Consider the following 16,096-nt stretch of genomic DNA (forward strand, 5'->3'; position numbering starts at 1 on the left):
TCCCAAGCATTGCCTCACAATAAAACTAAGCTTGCTGTGCCTTGTTCACATAACTTCAGGAATGTAAAGTCATACAACTACAAAACAATATGCGATTGATATGTATTTAAATAAAGTTCTTTATTAAGTATGTTCAGCTGCATGTTCATCAGAGGAAGGGGCAATAGAGTGGGTTATGTACAGGAATGACTCTGGCATTAGAAGGTTTTCAGCCATTCTAGTTGGTTGCCCTGGGGGTCTGATGGGTGGCTTGGGACATCAGGCATGTTGCCATCGTCTCTCACAGGAACTGTAAGAGAAAATTAGGTTGTTAATGCAGCACTACTCAACTCCACACAGCTCTTATTTATATACATTTTAAGTAGAAAGTTTTTAAAAAGCAACCTGAACATGGGTATGTTACTATTTTTCTCAAATAGAAGCACCTAAAACCAGCATTTATTTTTAGGAGCTTTTTCATGTTTATCAATGTTATCTTCAGGATGCCATCACACAGCAGGATGTTAAATACATTTTCCATTTAGCCAAATAAACCTTTTTTTATTGAATATAGTTTGTCCCAAGAAAGGCAGCAATACCTGGGTAGTTGTATGGCATGGCTTCATTCATCTTGACTGCATACTTTGTATAGGGGCTCGCAAAAGGCAAGATGCAAGCTACAGATAAAAATAACAATGATGTTAGAAAATGAAAAGTCTCAAAGAAGCAGCAAATATAACAGACTTAATGTAGAAAATAAGAAACTGACTGCGACTCACTACACACAGAATAAAAGGCACACGTGCAATGAAAGCAGCGGACAAGATATCAGAGATTTCCAAGCAGATTACAAGTCATGTTAAAAACATAACTTGTACAGTATAAAATTCACACTTCATACTCGGTCAAACAAAGTTCAGAATAAGGGACCACAGGCTGTTCAAACAGAGACAAATGCACAGACCTGTCAATCCAATTCCACAAGCAACTGTGATCACTGGCTCTTTGTTCCATGCGTTCTTCAAAAAGGCTCCAACTCCTTAATTAGACAGAAAGGCAGCGGTATGATCAGCTGGGGATTACTCCAGTAGAAGACATAGCCTACTACATACAGATACTTGAAAGAATAAGCTTTGTTTTTGTCAATATTACAATATGAAATAACAGACAAGTTATTATATGTACAAACTAAAAACATATAAAAAGACCATGGACACTAAACTACAGCTATATAGTTTAGCCTAACGTTATGTATGCATGCATGTATGTATGTATTATGATTACGTGAAAACAACGTCAGTAATGAGAAAGGGCAAAATACAACGTAAATAACTAGAAAATAAAAACATATAGCATATAGCTTCTTTCCTGCATATTATATTAGATAGATAGCTAGTCTAGCAATAGGCTAACAGTAACGTTCGTTAGTTTGCTCACGTAACTGCATGTACAGTAATAGTGTGCGTTTACTTTCACGTTCCACTGAAATATGCACAAATGTCCTCATTTATCCTTATTTATTTATAGCTATATAAAACGGCTTAGCACTGAATAAGCCAAGTCAGTTATAAACGTCGAATCCAAATAACCAGGTGCCAATTAAATGTGTTTATTTCCCGCTTGTAGAAGGCTAACTTAGCTCAATTTAAATAAAACTAACGTTACCATCATTTAGCAAGCCGGAATGATACTGACAAGTCTATTTTCATAGTAGTTAATCTTCCATAACCCTCACCATAACGTACCACGAAACGAAATCGGACGAAAGGCCTAGGTCACCTTTAACTAGTTCCAAGCGATACAGCAAACGCGTTAGGGAATTGCAAACCACATTCATGTGATAAGCTACATTCCCGATTGCTTTATACCTGTGAACAAGAATACTATCTACAGAAGAGACACATTATTCGTACTTACGTCCTGCCATTGCTGTACACTCGTAAGTTACTTCTACGTTTGAATCGTGACAGCCAGCAAAGCAAAGAAACTGCCTTCCTATGCCACCATTCTGGATCCGGTAGATACATGTGACGTAAAACTAAGGCGCCACTTTCATGAAAATATCAGTAATCATAAGTTAGCAGCTGAGTTTTAACAATGGTGTTTGGTTTGTGAATGTGGATTATTTGATGTGCAATTGCAAGTACTTCATTTTAACGGCATTTCACCTGGCGGCGAATTGATAGTAAAGGTATGTTTAGTTTGTCTGAATCCAAGTCGCTAGTCAAGGGTATTCAACATATTAGCTAAAGCTAGTCAGATAGCCAGACAAGTCAGCGTTACAAAGCTTGCGAAGTTAAACTACTAACGTTAGCTCCTTATTTGTATAAAGTTGCATATGATTTGTGCATTTTTGAAGCAGGGTCAGGAACCATAGGAATTCACGAATATAGCTTAGTTGAACGACTAATTTCGGGCGGATTTGTATAATGACAAATCCACCGCCACGGTGTTTTGTATTTAGAATGAATACTACTTCTATTCTTTATACGTTAATTAAACATTTAATACATTGTACTGGTTGACTGCTGGGTAGCTTGTTTAGACCGTGATGGCCACTCACTTTGTTGTAGATTTAACGAGTGGTTTCTTTCCTGCCATTTGTGCAAATGATTGACACAAAAGGATGAAATTCTGTTGCTGTCGATTTGCAAATATTTCCTATATTTCAAAGGAAATAAAATATAATGATGTTTCAGAACACCATTGTTTCCCCCGTTAGTGCTGTCAATCCTAATGCTCTATCTGTTGCTTAGATGATGGAAGATTTCTCTGGCCTTGCCCTCCCTCCTCTCTTTGGTGGACACATACTGGAAGCAGAGCTGGAGCCAGGGGGAGTGGAGCTGGGGCCGGGGGAAGTTGAGCTGGGGCCAGGAGGGACTGAACTGCTGGACAGTGGAGGGCAGGGGTCAAGGCTTGGACCAGAAGAGGAGCAAGAGAGGAGAGAGCAAGAAAAACAAAAGTACCTGGCATTGAGCAGGAGATGTAAAGAAATTGAACAAGTAAGATAAGTGATTAATTTAATATTCGATAACAGTGCCTCGTATTCTATGAATGGGTTAATAATGTAAGGCCAAACAAACCTGCAGAAAATAAATTAGTATGGAATGTTCCTAATGTCATTGACACTGCTGAGTGATGTCTGTGTGTATATTGCAACTCCATCTCTGTCTGTGACTATGTACTTTCCTCATGTCTAAATAAATTAATAAAATGCATAAGGAGGGCAGACCGTCTGCAGGCCTTTTAAAGAACTCCAGAATGTCTTAAAAAATAGCATAGTACCAGCTAGATGAGCAGAGCTATTTTTGAACAGCATTGTACTGACACTCATAATTTGTACCTTAAGGTAAATGAGCGAATACTTGGGCGCCTTCACCAGGTTCAAAGACTTACACGACGCTTGAAGAAAGAAAGAAGGTATAGTGACCCTAGAAGAAAATATTGAAACTAAGATGCATTGTATGTAGCAGATGTAGAGTTCTTTGTTTTCATATTCTTCTGACTGTTCATTTTCTGTCATAGGTTTCTGATGAAGACTCTTAACTCGTATGGAGATGACTATAGAAGTGCCCAACTCACGATACTTCTTGAGGTGAGACAAAGTCATTAAAAATGATAATAATAGCAACTACATAATAATGGTCATGATCAATTATAGTCACTAAAAAAAGTCTAAAGGTACTTTCTAATACATGATGGAATGTTGATCCTCTTCTGGCAGGATGACGGTGGAGCTCATTTGGACTCTTTTCCGGGTGGGGAGGAGGATAGGCCGAATGGCCTTCCTGGATCCTCCCCCTCTGTTCTCCTCCAATCAGCAGTTGGAACAAAAAAGAAGCGGCATCGAATTCCCAAGGAGAGGGAGAGAGATGCCCAGGTGAGGGAGCGTTTCACCTCAGTATCCAAAAGTGAGGTGCACTAGTATTGTGATTAAATTAAACGCATCCAACGCGAGAAATACGAGAACTGACTAATGGGGGTTATCATAGTATGTATATTCTGTACACAATATACACTCACCGAGCACTTTATTAGGTATTTATTTTTTAGACTTCTATTGCTGTGGCCTATCCACTTAATTATGATGCGTTGTGTGTTCAGAGATCATTCCACGGTCAAAGTCCCTTAGATCACATTTTTTTCCCATTCTGATGGTTGATGAACATGAACTGAAGCTCCTGATCCATATCTACATGAATGTGTGCATTGCACTGCTGCCACACAATTGGCTGATTAGATAATCACATTAATAAGTAGGTGTAATAAAGTAAAAATATTCATAATAAAGTGCTCAGTGAGTGTATAATGAAGAGATTGTACCTTGAACTGAGGTCGGCACAAAATCTAATATTGCAAACAGTCTATGAACAGTTAGACTTTGTATTCCAAAAATATTGGCACAGGACACACAACACAGAATCACAACATTTACACTTAAAGGTATATAAATACAATTTTCTGAAAGAAAATGTTTCTGCAAACAACAAATCTAACTTTTTCCCCTCCTCCCTTCTCAAAACAGACTGAGGAAGAGTTGTCCATGTTGACTGATGCCCAATTCAGCGGATTTCCCAGCCCACCCTCTCTCCCTCACTGATCAAACCCAGGGAAAACAAGACCTCATACGAGGCAATACCCGTTGTGTGTCCACCTTGTGGTAACTCCTAACCGTGTATTGCTGAATTATTGTTTTGATGGATGTTGATATCTCTGAATTTTTGGGGTGATTTGCATACAGATCGAATCCAGTAGTTGGAAATATCTCCTGTCCTAATGAAAATGGTTCTGCCTGGAGTGTTTCCATGAAGAATTGTTTTGGATTACCGTGTACATACTGTAACCACAAAGACACAGACAGCAGCTACACATTTTGTACTATAAATGTATTTTCTAATTTTGTATTGAATAGTTGTTGCTGTGTTGTTCATTAGATATAATTGTGTAACAATAATTAAATGTGTTGAAATTCTTGTGCTATATGGAAGTTAATTTACTTATCATGGGAAATGTATTCCATATTCACATTCATAAAATAAAGATTGTCTTCCTACAGAACAACTGTTTTAAGTCTTAACACATCCACTCAGATGTGTAAATTAATAATTGGAAAGTCAATTTGTATTTTCAGCAGCTTAGGGTTACATTTTAGCTAATGAGTTTCTAGCTTGTGGCAGCAACTTTAAATTACACACAGGGGATAACTGAAAATTGGTCATATATGTTTAAATGTCCGTTTTTACCACTGTTGTGGTTTGTGTTGGTTGAAATATATTAAAATGTGCACAAAACACACTTAAGTCATGTGCAAAAATACAATTTAAGTTCATTATTTATTTTCTGGAATATAAAGGGAAGGGGACAGTCACACCCTGTCAGTAATAACTAATTTAATAGCTAACATTACAGACTCAAATTAACTAGGTAGCTGTTGATTAAGATTTGTAACTGATAGATGGATTTCAGATGGCCAGATGATAAGGCCCGTGTTCATACTTCCTCATTGCTTCTGGGTGTTTTAAAGACAATATTAGCTGTGGTCTTCAGACCGTAACTTGAGGACGAAGACCACTGTCAACAAAAACAACTAGTTGACCGGAGCTATTTCAAGGAATTTCATTTAGTTTTTCCGAAATATTTTGAATTGTGAATGTTTTTATTTGCATGGAGGAATTTATGTTTTTAAACATTTTGAAGTTTGATGGCTAAGACCCACCGAAATGTTACTTATAAAAACTGCAAAGACCACTAAACACGCTTCCATATTACCTTTCACTTTAAACCTAAGACAATCTCGTTCAGAAATGTGCGGAAGTTGTCGAAGAGTGAGCGTTGAGTGATTGGGATTTCAAGCCAATTGTAGCAAGCATACCTGATTTAGGGTCCAATGGCTCACTGGAGAGGCGGGGCGCCAGGCCATCCGTGTTACAGCGGAGGGGGGTTCCTGGCGACCATCTTTGATGTGCAGACCGATTGTTTTGTGAAAAGAAAGCATTAAAACACAAATAAAGAAGATATAATAGATTAGGGCGCCAAAGAGAAGCAAAGACTGAGGCGAACCCATAAAAGTCAGGTAAACATCAAAAAGGTTTGGATTTTATCTACGGCAACGTTGTTAAAGTTTACTATCCCAGGTTCAATAGCTAGCTCGCTAACGCTAGCTATCTAGTAAAAGCTTAGCTTCCCGGTCTTTACGACTGCTGGGTAGCTAGCTAGCTAGTTACCCAGATCATTAGCGAGCTGCAAAGAAAGAAACACTGTTGGTTGTTTGGTTGCTGAGTATAGGCTCTTAACGTGATGGATATTCCGCGACCTAACTAGCCTGCTAATTCATGATGATTGGGTTTGTATCTTAAATTGGTATTGGTTTAATTGATGTAGTGCGAGCTACAGCATTGATGGCCAACCCTTTAGTTCATCCATGCATTATTGCCTTTAATAGCAAAATACTCATTTTCAAGCAGGTCCCATTGCATTTGTGCTTTTGTTGGGCAACTATTCAATAACTGAGGTGTATGCATGTCAGAATCCAGTTAAGAAGGCACGCTGGCTATCTTCCAAGGACGACAAAATTGCATGGTTTTATTTGGGAATACCTATAGCTATTTTTAACTCGTAATTTGGTATCTGCAGATACTGACTTGGTTTATTGTGAAGTTGCGTGTTCAAGTCAGGTGTCCGCATAAGGCAACGCAACATAGCCATGTTAACTAATTTATGTTACTTATAACTCGAAACACTGCAATGAAAAGTAGAACCTTGGCTAGGTGGTTTACTTTAGAGCTATCATTTATTGGCTGTCTCCGCTGAAACTCATCTGGTAGTTGTACTGTAGTTGTACGGTATTAATTATAGCGTCTGCAATGCATAGTGCATAAATAATAATTGAGTCTTACCTTATTTTGGCCAACACGTCCATTTCCTGTGCTTGGAATAATGCAATGTAAATAGCCTGTAGTATCCCGTGTGTACCTAATTGGTTATTTCAACTCTATCGTGCTTGCAGTGATAGACGGTATGAAGAGACTATCCTAGTCAAGAAGTCATGGCTGATAAGAGAAAACTGCAAGGCAAGTCTCCTTTTTTGATATATGCCATATTCATTTTCTTTAATCAATACTTTTCTAATTGGGTCGTCCAGGAACATGAGTTGTGAGTCATGGTACAGACCTTTACCAGATTTTGTTTGTATGTGAACACCATTTTTGTCCTCCACCCAGGTGAAATAGATCGATGTTTGAAAAAAGTCACAGAGGGTGTAGAACAATTTGAAGACATTTGGCAAAAGGTAAGTGTTGTTGATTCATGTATTAAGATGGATACAGCATAATTTCAAGATAATGTTTTGTGCACTGTATAAAATGATGACCGCAACGATATCTGTGAATTTGTCTGTGTGTTCCAGCTCCATAATGCAGCCAATGCAAACCAGAAGGAAAAATATGAGGCAGACCTCAAGAAAGAGATTAAAAAATTGCAGGTGAGAAGTTGTCTGTTGTAGTTGTCAGTGAGTTCCCTGTAAAATGGTGATCTCAAACACTGTAATCCAATGTTCCAATTGCCGTCTTATATTTGAATTGTATGATTTGGTTGTCTTTGTGTGTGTCCCCATGCTTATTTGCTCCTCCCTTTCTTTACATCTCAGCGTCTTCGAGACCAGATAAAGACATGGGTGGCCTCCAATGAAATCAAAGACAAAAGGCAGCTAGTGGACAATCGAAAACTCATTGAAACGGTAACAGAGAATTTGCGTTCCACACGTCATGCCAAATCTGCACAATTAGGAATCTGCTTTTCTCAGACCAGATTTATTTTACTTCCCACTAATTACATCTGGTTTTTATCAGCTTATTAATTGAATTCATTTGTATTTATTTAAGGCTTCTTTGACATTGTGTTCTTCTGACAAAGTTTAGGCATTTGTCTTTGCTGTAATATGTTTTATACGTATTGCATATGATTCCTCTCCTCAGCAAATGGAGCGGTTTAAAGTAGTGGAGCGGGAGACAAAGACAAAGGCCTACTCCAAAGAGGGGCTGGGCCTGGCACTGAAGGTGGACCCTGCCCAGAAGGAGAAGGAGGAGGTCGGCCAGTGGCTAACGGTAAGCATTCTGGCCTAGGATCTTTACATTCAATTTGGCTGCATCACTGCATTTATGTACAAAATTGCCTTTGAGAACCATATTAGTTTGTTTAGGATATGACAAGGGTGCAAAAAAAGAAAAGATAAATAGTTTTTAAGCATTTTATAGCCATTATATTTAGTCAGTCTATTGAATATTTCTTGAGTGTATAATCATAAGCATTGTGATTCAGATGACAAGCAGAAGTGAATGAACTGTGGTGGCCTGGTTTCCTTCTGACATGTCCATGTTTGTTGTCTTTTGGAAGAACACGATAGATACGCTAAACATGCAGGTGGACCAGTTTGAGAGTGAGGTGGAATCACTCTCTGTCCAAACCCGTAAAAAGAAAGGAGACAAAGAGGTGCGTCATCCCCTTTCCCACCCTCACTCAGTCACAACCCCCTCACCCTACATCCTCACTCAGTCACCAATCTCCATCCTCACTCGATCTCCGCCCCTCAGTGACTTGAGTGTGATAGTGGGCTGTTAATTGCCTCGACAGAAGCAGGACCGGATAGAGGAGCTGAAGCAATTCATTGAAAAGCACAGGTACCACATCTGCAGGCTGGAGACCATTCTGCGCATGCTGGACAACGACTCTGTGCAGGTGGATTTGATCCGCAAGATCAAGGACGATGTGGAGTACTACCTCGACTCCTCCCAGGACCCAGACTTTGAGGAGAATGAGTTCCTCTACGATGACCTAGACCTGGAGGACATCCGTGAGTACTGGGACTGTGACTCCGTGGCCATGACTGGCTGCATCAGGGAGTCTCTGTTTCAATTGTGTATGTGTGCTGGAAGGCGTGGATTGGGCAAAATGACATGCTTCAGATGAAGCTAGTTACCCTTTGTCATGTGTCTTGGGAGCCTGTCTGCCGTGTTTTGGCTGCGTCGCATCCGGTGCTTTGAGTTGATCTTTTTCTCTTTTTCCATCTCTGTAGCCCCACCGCTGGTGGGCAACTCTCAAATGGAGGATGAGATCTTCCCCCACTCTGGGAGCACACCCAACTCCACCACCTCCTCCTCTCCCATACCTCCCTCTGCTCCGTGCACTGCGGTAGGTCACTCCGACACCCCGGAAACGGTCGCTTCCAGAGTGCTGTCACTGGAGTTTTCTTGTGCGACATCTTGGAAAAAGCTTGCAATTTGTCAGCCATCAACATGACTGCTTTCCATTTGAGCCAGTCAGATTAATTGGGTATCTTTTTTTTTTTGGGGGGGGGGGGGGGTAAAAAAAAAAAAAAGGAAAGGAAAGCTCATGATTATGCCAGACCTGGTCAAATACATATAATTGTTTTTAATTCATGTACTTTTCTACGCTTTAATGAGCATGTCTGTTTTCTTGGGACCTATTAAATAAAAAAGTGCCAACCCTGCCTTCTGGTCCACTTGGTTGGCTGAATTTTACCAGGTCAATCGAGCACAGAAAAGTATTTGAATCCAAAACAATTACGTATTTGTCCCAGGTCTGGAAAGAACTGTCAAGTTGATGTTTGCGCAAGGTTCATATGGGTTAAGAACTGTAAAGTTGATGTTGATGATGATGATGATGATGCAGAGTTGGGATGGGTGAAAATGAGCTCTGTGCCTGTGCCTTGCAGGAGAATTCTGAAGATGATAAGAAAAGGGGACGGTCCACAGACAGTGAAGTCAGTCAGGTGAGAGACTGCCCTCCTCTTCTGTGTGACATTCATTGCACTGAAGTGTTCGGTCAGGGGAAGCACACTGAATGTCTTGTATTAGACATTGGTATTCCACAGCATCTTGTGGTCTGTATCCTAGATGCAGTCTGTGTGCACTGTTTCAAATGACATGCCTGTCTGCCTAACAGAACCACTGTGGAAAGATCCATTTATGACCTCACTTCCTCTCATTCTTCCAGTCTCCTGTAAAGAATGGCAATCCCTCATCGTCACTGTCTTCATCCTCCTCTTCCTCCTCTGGGACTTCGTCCTCTTCGCTCGTCTCCATGGCGACAGTTGCAGGGGGTGGTGGTGGCAACAGTCTCCTTGGCAGCTTGGGGGGTCTCCTCCCCAGTCCTGGCAGCTTCAGCACAGCAATCCAGCAGCAGCAGCAGTCTCAGCCACAGAGCCAGCAGCAGCAACCCCAGCCTAAAAACTCTCCCAGCTCTGCCCTTCCCTCCAACAGCAACCCCAGTCCAGCAAACGTCCTCCTCCCCACACCTGCTGCCTCTTCTCCTCCCAGCTCCAGTACACCGGCTTCGGTATCCCAGAATTCTCAGCCCCAGACCCCCTCAGGGCAGTCCTCAGCCTCCAGCCTGGGCCTGGGGCAGGGCCTGGGTTTGGGCAAAGGCATGGTTACTGGAACGAGCGGTGTCAACCAGATGTCTAGCTTGGGTCTGTCTGGGATGCCGGCATCCCTCAGCACCATGGCTGGCCTCCTTTCAGGCTCCACCCCCGCCCCGTACGCACAGGCAGCTGCTTCAGGTGGGGTGGGCAGTGGAGTGGGAGCGTCGGCCGTGGGTAATAACAGTAATGCAATATCCAGCGCTGCTATAACGAGTGGCAATAATAACGGAAGCGGGACATCTACGGGTTTGTTGGGCACCAGTCCCGGACTTGGCGGAGTCGGTGGTGGGATTTTGGGGCTAAGCACAGGTCAGGCCGTCATCCAGGGACAACCTCAGGTGGCTCTCAGTCCAGTGGGCATGCCGCCGGGCGCTGCAGTTGGGGTTATGGGAGGCAGTGCTGGAAACACCGGGGCAGGCGGAGGATTAGGAGGTGGGAGCGGTGCCCTGGTCAGACCTCCCAGTGGACAGAAGCAGAATGGCAGCACTAGTGAGTAGAGGCTGCATTTACTTTTCTTTTTTTCTGCCTTGTCTTATGCACTTTGAAGTCTTAAGTGTTGTTTCCCTTAAGGTGACGTGCGTTTGAATGTCCCCCGTCGCTGTCCTTCAGGTTACAGTGCGGTAGTTGCAGACAGCGCGCCTGATTCCACCCTCACCATTGCCAGCCAATCACAAAACAGCCAGCTCTCTTCCTTGGTCCCTGCTGCCAATCCTCCGTGAGTGGACCTCTGTCCTGTTTCAGCCTTCTTGTTGTGGTGTGTGTGTGCTTTGAGTGACCCCTCCGTGCCTCTCTGTGTCTCAGTAAGGACAACGGCCCCAGCCTCCTGGGTTCCATCACACTGCCTCCCAGCTCCCCCTCCCCCTCGTACAGCGAAGGCAAGCCGGGCAGCGGGAGCCTGATGAACGGGCCTCTCTCCTACACGCAGGCCTCCGACAGCATGAAGGTGAGAGCACCACTGGGCTCAGGGGCTAGGCCAGGCATCCAAGCTGCAAGAGGACCAGAGCGGGAGGCTGAGGGACTTGGTTTTCACTAGAACCTCCACGGCAGCCATTTTGACTTCATAGCAACTAAACAACTTTTGCTTTTCCTAATGGAATTCAGCTTTAGGTTTGCTGAATTTCCCCCATACATTTCTTTTACACTCTGGACTTGGAATTAAATCCTAGGCTAGCAATAAAGAACATGTATGCATACATATATCGTGTTGCATTAATAATTGCCCTTTTCCTGGAAGTTTCCAGGCATTTGTCAGATTATCAGGGTAATCTGATTGCCTGGTGTGCATTGAAGGCCAGGTCAGGTGATAACTGGTGGCAAACCAGGCATATTTAATGCATCAGTTTCCAAAACCAAACTCTTAGTAACAGTTTGATCCATTAGAGGTAGAAAGAAATCCTGGCAAGAAAAAAGGTTAAGAAAAGATTCTTTACAGCAGTGTTTGTGAACAAGTACAGCAAAGGCATCAGTTTAGCTTATAAGTGTACTCTATATTCCTCTGGTAATTCTGGAAAGACGAAATGGTGCTTTATTTCTCTGAAACAAAGTACAAAATGGATGTCAAAGACCCAGTAGTAGTGCTTTGAAAACTGGTTGGCTGACCGTTGACAGCTGCTATTTTCTAGCAATATACTGGGCCTGGCAGTAGTGGTCAGGTATCTATCTGTTTTTGTTTTTTAAAAGGGGAATGTTTAGCAAAGAACATAAAAAGAATCTTAAAAACTTTATCCTTCAGCTCGCCACAGACCTCCGTCAGATACTGATGGAATCGAGGGCTGGACCACAGCTAGGAGAGCAGCCTGGACCCAGTGCAGCATCCACAAACACACGAAAGAGAAAACAGTGTCAGGTAGCAGGAAATGACTAACACAAACTTGGCAAATGTTAAGTGTGACACAATGCTGTGTGTGGCTAATGCTAAGCAAATGTAGTGGAAGAGTATGTTTTAAAATGTTGGAATGCAAGCGTTTTGGTTACACTGGAGCGCGTCGCTCAAAACCTATTTGTGTAGATGTACATTGTGTACACACACCGTTTAGAAAGCACTGTAGTTATTTATTTTGTAAGAGTATATTGCTTCAGTTCAGTGGGCATTACTGTTGATTTTATTCATGTATATCTTTCTTCTTAAGTATTTATATACAGCCTGTGGTTTCTAACATTGGTTTATCTCTCCTGTAGCTATTTTCAAATTCACTTGCTGGACCTGAATCTGGTGTCTTATTTATCATAAGAGAATGAGTGCTCGAAGGTTAGCTCAGTCACAATGACTGGCCGTGGTGGTTCTAGGCATGAGCTGTGTGGTGTTGGGTTTTGAGTGTCAATGGAGGATGTAGATGGGGTTGTGGAGCTGGGGGTGAGGACTGAGACAGGTTCAGGTATTTTTTTTTTTTTTTTTTTTGGGGGGGGGGTTTCACGGTCTGAAAATGGTTGGATTTGCACAGATTTCTTGTGTGTCCTGACCCCCCTTCTCCCCCCCAGGCCCCTGAGCCCCTGAGCTCTCTGAAGTCCATGGCAGAGAGGGCAGCACTGGGCTCAGGTCTGGAAGGAGAGATTCCTGCCCTACACCTCACAGAAAGAGGTGAGTATTAGGCTAGCACAGATCGCACTTCTTAAGCACTTCAGCAGTGTCATCATTTCCCCGTGGAACATACCTGATGGTTGTTTTTTAGTGGTGCATGGTGCAGTGCTTTTCAAAATACTTTGTGACGCAATAAATCTCAGGTTATTCTCCACAAGACTCAACTGTACACTGGAACCTACTTTTGAAAAAGGCTACTCTTGATTATTAGCAACTAATACCTTAGCCAAGGTAACATACTAGCAACTCTAGAAGTCAAATGTGCTTGTTCATCTTATTTCACAACACTGAGCAGAATTGTAAACCAAAATGATATATGATGAAAAAGATCCTTTCCTTCTGAATAAAACTGTCTCTGGACACTGGCAGAAACCACTGGACACAATAAATCTTAAGAGTCATAAACTAATTGTCACATCTCCCACAATGTGATATGAAGGACATGAGCATGGTGTGATAGCATTTCCTTGTGACTCACTGTTTCCCCAAACCTCCCAGACATCTTCTCTGGATCGACAGCCCCACCAGGGCCTCCAGCAGCCCCCCAGCCTTCCGTATCCGAGGTCAGCATCCCGCCCTCACTGGGCGTGTGTCCTCTTGGGCCCGTGCCCCTGTCCAAAGACCAGCTCTACCAGCAGGCCATGCAGGAGTCGGCCTGGACGCACATGCCCCACCCCTCTGACTCGGAGAGGATCAGGTACCGTGTTACTCCACTGTTGGGAGAAACGGCAGTCATTAGTGTCTCTGAATGCGCTCTGCCATGATGTACTCGGGGTTAAAGTCTGAGCCTTTACTCTAACTCCCTCTCTCTCTGTCTCTGTCCCCACCCAGGCAGTACCTGATGAGAAATCCGTGTCCCACCTTACCTTTCCATCACCAGGTGCCCCCTCCTCACTCTGATTCTGTGGAGTTCTACCAGAGGCTGTCCACAGAGACCCTCTTCTTTATATTCTACTACCTGGAGGTAATGGTCCCACCATGTACCACCCAGCCTGACTAACTCTGCTCATACTCAGTGTCTACAGGTTCTATTATTACACTCACACTCACTTTGCCTTTCATCCTTACCTGTGCAGGGCACGAAGGCGCAGTATTTGGCAGCTAAAGCCTTGAAGAAGCAGTCATGGCGGTTCCACACAAAGTACATGATGTGGTTCCAGAGGCACGAGGAGCCTAAAACCATCACAGATGAGTTTGAGCAGGTATATCTCTTATGCATCATAGATGAGTTTGAGCTGGTCAAATTTACAAATGGCCTATATCTCTTATGCATCATAGATGAGTTTGAGCTGGTCAAATTTACAAATGGCCAATGAGTTGGAACAGGTACAGCCTTGATATATCGCTTGTGAATCTGAGCAGTTACACCTCCATATACCATCACACTCATGAGTCCTGATGAATATGGCCTTGGAAAATGACATTTTGGCAGCTAGCGGTGCACTGTGTGATGAATGCTTGTCTGTTTCAGGGAACCTACATTTACTTTGACTATGAGAAATGGGGCCAGAGGAAGAAGGAAGGATTCACGTTTGAGTACAGGTACCTCGAAGACCGGGATCTACAGTGATGGACTGATGGAGACTGTAATGGGGGGGAAAGGTGGATGATGTACCACTGTCAACATTCCTGGGCTGAACTAAACACATTAGAAAGACGCGGAGGCGATTCAAAGATACAGATATTTTCCCAGATATGGGGGGGTGGGGGTGGGAGGAGGGGAATTCATGTTTTTTGTTTGGTTCCTTTCCCTGGAGTGTTGCCCCTGTGTAATTTATCGTTTTCACTGAAGCTCTCTATTACTTCATTTGAAGTGCAGGCCTTCGGTGAAAACTCCCAAATTCAATTTTAAAGTTGGTTAAAAAAGAAGCAGTTCTGTGGAACTTTAAGTCTCCAGGTTACTTGAACCGTAAAATTGTGAGCAGAGCACGCAGTTGGACAGCATAGAACCTAACTAATGGATCTGGTGAAGCATGTGAAAAGCTCAATCACGTGAAAACCACAGAAAATTCTGGGACCAGAAAATTTCATGTCCATTTGTCCCATGGCAGGATCTGTAGTCTGCATCCTGTGAAATGCAGTGTTTCTCTAGATTGTGTTTTGGGCAGCATTTGTAGACAAAGTGTAATAAACGCACCCTATTCAAAATGTTCTGCATTGCAGCACCTTGTACAAGGTCGAGTTTGCGTCTTTGTCAGACTAGATGTGGATCGGCAAATTCGTTCCCATCTCAAACAGTTCCAATCGCCGTCTTCTGCTGTAGATCACCACAAGAAAGGGCCAGTACTGGTACTGAAACATTTTGTTTGTTTGGGTATTTTTGCAAGCAGGAAAGAAATTACCTTAATGAGTTATGTTGACAATGCATGTGTGTGATGCCACCTGACAAATAGAAATGGCCTAAATCAGTAATTTGCACTTCCAAACAAATTATTTCAACTAAGTATCAATTGTTTTACTCTCAGATAATGTCATAATAGTTTTTGTGAGGCTTTTATTTTGTGGAAGCATTGCCTTTGTTCAAGGCCATTTTCAGAGGAATGTGCAGTGTCCCATATCTGGGAATAAATTCTATTTTCTTCTGAACTTTGCAGTAAAGGAATCAAAATTACTCCCACAAAATGGCACTTACACCATCAGTGTTTTCATTTAAATAAGATTTTTTTGAAACCTTTTTCTTTGCTGGACCAGAGTGCAGTCTTGAGTGACACTATTTTAATGTAGTGCTCCAGATAGAAAAATGAAAACTGACCTTTTAGCTTTTTTTTTTTGGAAAAATTTGCAATGACGTTTTTCAAATACAAAGAATCATTTGGTGGGAGTGTGTTTTTTTTTACCGTTTACCTTTGCTGGGAGGAATGGGTAAGGCAGGTGACATTGAAAGCTGCAATGTGAATCCCTCCCTAAATGGACTCATCCTTTGTTGTCAACAGGACAGCATGACAAATAACTACTGGGGTTGCAAGGAAAGCAAGACTGAGAAAAGGATTGTAAAAATATTAAAATTACTTTTCAGAAACTGGTCTGTTTCATTTTCATGGTACATGTAAGTAGTACGCTCATTGCGATGGGCACTCCATTTAATTTTTAAGACTAGCACC

General features: G+C 42.4%; 3 protein-coding genes across 9 annotated transcripts; 2 read left to right on the top strand and 1 right to left on the bottom strand.

The window, feature by feature from the left end:
• Window positions 1-101: 101 nt before the first annotated feature.
• On the bottom strand, window positions 102-2,051 carry ndufa3 (NADH:ubiquinone oxidoreductase subunit A3). 2 transcript variants are annotated; one of them, XM_061254613.1, is made up of 4 exons: window positions 1,897-2,051; window positions 944-1,018; window positions 579-656; window positions 102-289 (listed from the first exon to the last, which is right to left on the bottom strand). In XM_061254613.1, exons 1-4 carry the CDS (start codon window positions 1,904-1,906, stop codon window positions 198-200), a joined length of 255 nt encoding a protein of 84 aa, XP_061110597.1. In that variant the 5' UTR covers window positions 1,907-2,051; the 3' UTR covers window positions 102-197. The 2 variants fall into 2 exon arrangements, with proteins under 2 accessions (XP_061110597.1, XP_061110588.1); XM_061254604.1 differs by lacking the exon at window positions 1,897-2,051 and adding an exon at window positions 1,759-1,831.
• Window positions 1,958-4,959, top strand: tfpt (TCF3 (E2A) fusion partner). Of its 2 annotated transcripts, none has more exons than XM_061254580.1 (6): window positions 1,958-2,170; window positions 2,736-2,981; window positions 3,329-3,399; window positions 3,505-3,574; window positions 3,704-3,859; window positions 4,505-4,959. In XM_061254580.1, the coding sequence occupies exons 2-6, from the start codon at window positions 2,736-2,738 to the stop codon at window positions 4,577-4,579; spliced, it is 618 nt and encodes a 205-aa protein (XP_061110564.1). In that variant the 5' UTR covers window positions 1,958-2,170; the 3' UTR covers window positions 4,580-4,959. The 2 variants fall into 2 exon arrangements, with proteins under 2 accessions (XP_061110564.1, XP_061110574.1); XM_061254590.1 differs by lacking the exon at window positions 1,958-2,170 and adding an exon at window positions 2,229-2,288.
• A 909-nt stretch (window positions 4,960-5,868) lies between these two features.
• Window positions 5,869-16,014, top strand: cnot3a (CCR4-NOT transcription complex, subunit 3a). 5 transcript variants are annotated; one of them, XM_061216008.1, is made up of 19 exons: window positions 5,869-6,067; window positions 6,986-7,049; window positions 7,200-7,267; window positions 7,385-7,459; window positions 7,625-7,714; window positions 7,953-8,081; window positions 8,371-8,466; window positions 8,608-8,827; window positions 9,050-9,165; window positions 9,710-9,766; window positions 9,991-10,906; window positions 11,027-11,132; window positions 11,219-11,360; window positions 12,150-12,263; window positions 12,896-12,995; window positions 13,494-13,692; window positions 13,827-13,959; window positions 14,072-14,197; window positions 14,467-16,014. In XM_061216008.1, exons 2-19 carry the CDS (start codon window positions 7,025-7,027, stop codon window positions 14,563-14,565), a joined length of 2,811 nt encoding a protein of 936 aa, XP_061071992.1. In that variant the 5' UTR covers window positions 5,869-6,067; window positions 6,986-7,024; the 3' UTR covers window positions 14,566-16,014. The 5 variants fall into 5 exon arrangements, with proteins under 5 accessions (XP_061071992.1, XP_061071991.1, XP_061071994.1 ...); XM_061216007.1 differs by having other exon boundaries at window positions 5,869-6,052; XM_061216010.1 differs by having other exon boundaries at window positions 5,869-6,052; window positions 8,614-8,827.
• The last annotated feature ends 82 nt before the right edge of the window (window positions 16,015-16,096 follow it).

This window comes from Conger conger, chromosome 1 (assembly GCF_963514075.1).
Source record: "Conger conger chromosome 1, fConCon1.1, whole genome shotgun sequence".
Taxonomy (NCBI): domain Eukaryota; kingdom Metazoa; phylum Chordata; class Actinopteri; order Anguilliformes; family Congridae; genus Conger; species Conger conger.

Bases quoted from the DNA above. Each gene is read 5' to 3' on its own strand.
- tfpt (XM_061254580.1), top strand. From the start codon at position 2,736: ATGATGGAAGATTTCTCTGGCCTTGCCCTCCCTCCTCTCTTTGGTGGA. The intron at 2,982-3,328 runs GTAAGATAAGTG...TTGTACCTTAAG, and splicing joins GATGTAAAGAAATTGAACAA to GTAAATGAGCGAATACTTGG. The intron at 3,575-3,703 runs GTGAGACAAAGT...CTCTTCTGGCAG, and splicing joins AACTCACGATACTTCTTGAG to GATGACGGTGGAGCTCATTT.
- ndufa3 (XM_061254604.1), bottom strand. From the start codon at position 1,816: ATGAATGTGGTTTGCAATTCCCTAACGCGTTTGCTGTATCGCTTGGAA. The intron at 657-943 runs GTCTGTGCATTT...TTTTATCTGTAG, and splicing joins TTGTGGAATTGGATTGACAG to CTTGCATCTTGCCTTTTGCG. The intron at 290-578 runs GTATTGCTGCCT...TTTCTCTTACAG, and splicing joins CATGCCATACAACTACCCAG to TTCCTGTGAGAGACGATGGC.
- cnot3a (XM_061216008.1), top strand. From the start codon at position 7,025: ATGGCTGATAAGAGAAAACTGCAAG. The intron at 7,715-7,952 runs GTAACAGAGAAT...TCCTCTCCTCAG, and splicing joins ATCGAAAACTCATTGAAACG to CAAATGGAGCGGTTTAAAGT. The intron at 8,467-8,607 runs GTGCGTCATCCC...TTGCCTCGACAG, and splicing joins AAAAGAAAGGAGACAAAGAG to AAGCAGGACCGGATAGAGGA.